The sequence below is a fragment of the Gossypium hirsutum genome, chromosome D06, assembly GCF_007990345.1.
Source record: "Gossypium hirsutum isolate 1008001.06 chromosome D06, Gossypium_hirsutum_v2.1, whole genome shotgun sequence".
NCBI lineage: Eukaryota > Viridiplantae > Streptophyta > Magnoliopsida > Malvales > Malvaceae > Gossypium > Gossypium hirsutum.
The window spans coordinates 25,788,862-25,794,486 of NC_053442.1; the positions used below are offsets into that span (position 1 = coordinate 25,788,862).

The 5,625-nt window shown below is 31.6% G+C and overlaps 1 protein-coding gene across 1 annotated transcript; it reads right to left on the bottom strand.

The window, feature by feature from the left end:
- Positions 1–1,554: 1,554 nt before the first annotated feature.
- On the bottom strand, positions 1,555–4,899 carry LOC107900069 (putative phosphatidylglycerol/phosphatidylinositol transfer protein DDB_G0282179). Its single transcript, XM_041095569.1, has 5 exons — positions 4,888–4,899; positions 4,679–4,735; positions 4,255–4,372; positions 3,291–3,445; positions 1,555–1,874 (listed from the first exon to the last, which is right to left on the bottom strand). Exons 1-5 carry the CDS (start codon positions 4,897–4,899, stop codon positions 1,722–1,724), a joined length of 495 nt encoding a protein of 164 aa, XP_040951503.1. The 3' UTR covers positions 1,555–1,721.
- Positions 4,900–5,625: the final 726 nt, after the last annotated feature.

Here is a 5,625-nt window from a genome sequence, read left to right on the forward strand (position 1 = left end):
CTACTTGGTTGACTTGGTCCTATTCTCAGCCAATTTGCCTGCCACTCTTTACTGCGCCACGTTTTTTAACTACCCCCTATTTTATGCATTATCTCCCTTTTAAACTTTTCTTTTCTTTTATTTAACTACTCATTTGTTTTTTTCTTATTTCTCATAATATAATATTTTTTCCGGTGCTTTAATTAATAAATACATCTGTCCATTTTTTACCCATTTAAAAATTTAACTCAATTAATCTTACCTAAATTCATTTCAATTCAATTTGATTTTAAAATATTAATTTTTTCCACGATTAATATAGTGAAGTGACATTGAATAAATAGTAATTTTTATAAATAATAATAATAATAATAATAAAAGAATATTTTGTGGAATGATATTAAAATAATGAAATAACAAATATTGCTATAGTGATTATTAAAATGTAAGTAAGGAATGCGAATGTCTTCTCTGGAAATTGTTAGTGTGTGTTTATCTCCGGTGGGGTTAAAAATAACGGTAGCGATGAGATTAGTTACTGTAGCAGTGAGATTAGATACTGTAACGGTGAAATTAGAAACAATGGTGGAGTGTATATTTGGATTCAAACGCAGCTGTAACGGTGAGGTGAGAATAAAAAATGACTATTAAGGACATCAGATTAAAATTGATATATAATAGAAGTTTTTTAAATTATTTTACTTTTTTAAAATTATTAAAATATGTGAATTTATAAATTCATTTAATAAAATATTAAAATGTATCTTCCAATATTTTAATGAATTATATAATTAATTTAAATTATTTATTAGATAAAATGATAATTATTTTTAATTTTTTATAGTTAAATATTTTTTTATAACAATGGTAAATATTATTTTCACAAATAGTAACATTATACTTAGATCAAATTTTAAAGTATCTAAACGGATGATTTTTAATAAAAAAAATATAGTAACATAAGACATAACAAGTTTCATTATTACTAGAAATTAGGTTATGATACAAAATGTTTTTACAAATATGGATTCATTAAATTAGTTGCAATAGTTTCCCTTAACATTGTGATTTCAAGGTCACTTTCTCTGTTACAAGAACTCGATTCACTTCTGTCAAACTGGCTTGAAGAGATTGGCATGTCAGGTATATTCTCAAATTCTCGAAAATCCTCATCATTTGACCAAGCATGTCTTCGAATGTAATTATGCAAAACCATTGTTGAAATAACTATTAAAACTTGCTTATTGAATGAATAACTTGGAATATCTCTTAATATTGGCCATTTTTTCCACACTCCAAATACTTGATGATTAAATATTATCATTAAATATTAACGGTCAATGTTAGTAAAAGGATCTATTGTTAATTCAAAAACTCAATTGGATGTAAAAAGTTCAGAAGGATTCAAATGATTATTTTGAAAAAAAATTTGAGAGCTTATAATACCAATAGGCCTTATTATTTTGAGCTGAATATCAACATCTCAAGCCCCAGAGTCGTAGAGCTCGTTCTCTAACCCCCCCCCCAAATCCCTTGTTTACAGGTTCCTTTTGTATCATAAAGAATATACAAGCATGTAAAATAATTTGATATTAAGGGAAATTAACATTGTTAACATGATTCAGCAGATTGGAGTGACTTCCATGTAAATGACATCTTCACAAGAACGATAATACGGAATACAAGTACAAAATATTGTAGAATGTGAGATCTGTTCGCAATAAATAAGATATAACATCCTACTACATTCCACATTTCATATATACTTGGTGGGCTGATCGGCTATCAGAGACTGAAGATTCAGAAGCACCAAAACTGATTTTGAAATCGAAGGAAATGCAAGAAAACTGTTTAATTCCCGCACCTGATAATGTCATCTTAAGTTCGTAGAAACCCTACAAAATAAAAAGTAAAGATAATTACCTATTTATGTCAATTGTAATGTAACTGGTTGGTGAACGAAGCCTAAAAGAATCTAATTAGGATCTCAGAAGTTTGAAACCCATATGATATGTTTTCACTTCCCACCGGGGTTCTTTTAGGATAGAACCACCAAGGCAGCTAAATGGAGCTAATACATAGGTGCTACAAAGGATAAACCTCTGGATTCTGGTCATTATTGACAGTTTAAGTATGTAACCAACTATAATAATAAAAAAGTAATCAACCAAGTGGAGCATATCTTTCATATGAAAAACCAGATAGAGGGAGAAATTACCAAATTGACTACATTCAGAAATCTAACAAAAATCCCAAGTGAAAACAAGCTCTAAAGAAAACCAATTAAGAAAGATTAATCAATGGAATGATAGCAAACCAGTTAGCAGAATACAAGAAAAAAAGAGCTGAAACAGTCCATTCATGACTGCAGTGAAAGACGGACTTGGTTATAAGTTTATCAGCTTGTGTGCAAGACGAGGTCCTTGGTTTGAACAAAGGCATTGGAGTTCTACTTTTAAAGAGAAACGACAGCCAATAGGTGGAATACGAAAATCCCTTGAAATATTCATTACGCTAAAAATTTTAAAAATATAAGTTCAAGTTACTTCTTCCTTGAGATTATTTTTTTCGATCACTCCAAATTGTTTAATTTTGTTCAGATTACTCTTTATATAGCTTTGCTAATGGTTGGAGCACATCACAGGTTAACGGATCAGGAGCAAGAAGATGTCATCATAAAAGGCCAAGTGGCAAACAACTCATAAACTATCAGTTTAAGGCTTCTCAGAGAGGATACTGCCCAACAGAGAAATGAGACCTCAGGAAATAGAATATCATTGCTTTAAGGTCTCTAAGCTCATCGTTCACTAAAGAATATCAAACAGGTAAGGATTTAATAGAATAAAGCCAGGGTAGCATAATCTGAAATCAAAACAAGTTACAGTCTTCTTATTCTTACTTGAACCTTAGAGAATATCCTGTGCAAAGAAGTAAGTACAATACAATATAGATATATGAATGTAACCATCCATTTTATTAGAAAGTTTAGATTGGTATTAGCAAAGGATGTCACATATGAAAAGTGTTTATGAGGTTTTCTTACTGAGCCTAGCAAAACTTGAGGATATTGAGTCGTTTATATAATACAAATGTACATACAAATATAAAGATTGAAGTGAGGCTTAGAAAAGAGAGATACTAAGATCAATCATGAAGCTTTGCAAACAACCAGTGGTTTCTTTAACTGAATATATAAAAGAATAGGTTAGCTGAATATCTCAAAAGTTCAAGTTATAAGGGAACCTCACAAGTGTTATAATTTGAACATAGCTTCGAAAACAAAAAGTGTGTCTCAGTTAAGTGAAACTTACAGGTGGAGTAAAACCAGGTAAAACTTGATTGTGAGAGAGCACAAAGTTGCCAACTGTAATAGGGCAAGATGTTTCCTCACAAAGGTCATGAGTTTCTTGATGGATATGAAACCCAAAGAAGTAAACTTCAATCACCGCTTTGCCACCAGTGATAGCTTGACATGCAAAAATGCATTCATAAGATGCCAAAGAAGGCCCCCTCTATGAACCGAAGATGTGAAAACAAAAGGCAATTCTCATATAAATATACACCAAGTGTACTGCATAAAAAAGGGCACTCATGGACACAAATGAAGAAGGTTCTCAATGCCAAGAAATGGCTTTACCAGTAAAAGACAGCACAATTCGAGCAATTAAGAATGAACTTTACATGCAAGAGCATAGTCCACTAAGATTTGAAATTTATTTACTAGATAAATTGGATAATAATGTAGGGTATTGTAAATAAGAAAGAATACTAGGAAGAATTAACTTTCATCAAGAGGGTTTCAAAAGAATTGATAAATTACTGATATGGGTTTTGGGGTTGTGCTGCAACTTGAACAGTACTGAGACCGTTATTTAGGGGTTTTAGGGTTAAGTTTGACAAGAGCTTTAACCACTGTTTCATACAAGTCAATACATTGAAGGTTAGATTCTTAATTAAAAGAAAACCTGAAGCTTTTAACCTAGATTTGTTTAACCTTCATGCTTGATGTCCCTGAGATTTAAACATGGTATGATATATGATCTTCAAAGACCCTTTAAATACATAATAAACTGAAGAAACAATTGTATTCATACTCCAATTTAAGTAACATAGATAAAAATTATCCTTACACACTTCTAATCTTACCCACAACAAACTTAGAAAAAGATTTTATTATCTTTAGTTTATGATCCAGAGAACTAAACAAACCCTAAAGCTCCCCAAAAAAAAGAAGAAGTCAAAAGCCATTTAGAAATTGCAAAAGCTGAAAGTTACCAGTAGAAGCTGAGATCGTGAAGGTGGCCGGTTTCCCGCTAATCACAGGATTAGGTGATATGTCGACTCCATCCACTTTTACAACGTAATTACCTTTATTATCTGCATTGATTTCAATCTAGGAACTCAGGCATATTGAACAAACAAAAAGAACTAAAAAGCAATTAACTCAACCAGAGGCTGAAACTATCTGAACAACAACAAATCACAAGAACCCAATCAATACAATAGATAACTGAACAATTCCAGCTCTTCAGTTGGGAGAAAAAAAAATAAAAATTTTAAATCATATCCAAGCATGATAATCATGTAAACAGAAAATAATAATTCAAACAATTGGTGGAAGCATTGAGTTAAAATCAATGAATGATAGAAGCAAAGATAGAAAAAGTTTGAATCTTGGGAGAATATTTAGATGGGTTACCTTAGATTCAAAGGATTTATCTCTGTTCTTCGTGAGCAAGTAAGGAGAAGTAAATTTCTGGCATAGAATTGAGAGAACCTAACCTCAATGAAAAAGAAAACGTCTGAAGATTTTCCCAAATCTAAAACAAATAAGGTTGGGAAAGAATATACTTTATAAAATTGTAAAATAATAAATGAAAATATGGGTATTTTTGTCTGCAATAAAACTTGATTGCCCATTGTATTTAAGCTGGAGCTTTTACCTCCAGTTGGAAATGAGGCTGGTAGTGAGGTTCAAACCTTCAACTGCACCTCACCATTGTTTCTCCAAATATCAACACAGTGTAGGGAAAAAAAATATTCCTTCAAAATTCTATCTCACCATGGCTGATTCTGCATCCAAAGGAAGCCTTAGTCGGTCGATGATCGGGAAACGAAAAAAGTAAGGTTTAAAGAAGACTGTGGTACTGTAAATGTTACAATGATAGAGGATTTAGATTTTTCGTCAAACGGTTCGGATTCGCCGATTAAGGTCTCTTGGAAACAGATGCTTCTTGGACAAGGAGATTATAATCAAGAAGAAAGGTTTCGTTCTGCTAGTAATTAGGGGTGAGCAAAATTCGATTCGACTCGAAAAAATTGAAAAAAATTCGAATTTCAAGTTAAACAAATCGAGTTATTTGAGTTAATCGAGTTATTCGAATCAACTCGAATTTTTTTTTCAAATTTCGAGTTTGAATCGAGTTGGGTGTTCGAATTCGAATAACTCGAATAATTTGAATATCAAACTATAATATTTTACATTTTTACCCCAAACTCCAAAACCTTTTTACTTTTCCCTCAAAACTTTTTACTCTTTCTCACTTTCCCCCCAAAAATTTTACTCCCCTCCCAACCCCCAATCTACCCAAAATTCATTTCCCACCAAAATTTTACTCCCAAAAACCCTCAAAACCTTTTATTTTT

What these genes read in the sequence shown, in the direction of transcription:
- LOC107900069 (XM_041095569.1), bottom strand. An exon ending in CACGATCTCAGCTTCTACTG is followed by an intron (nt 3,446 to 4,254) that starts GTAACTTTCAGC and finishes TTGCATGTCAAG; the next exon opens with CTATCACTGGTGGCAAAGCG. An exon ending in TACCTGGTTTTACTCCACCT is followed by an intron (nt 1,875 to 3,290) that starts GTAAGTTTCACT and finishes TTTATTTTGTAG; the next exon opens with GGTTTCTACGAACTTAAGAT.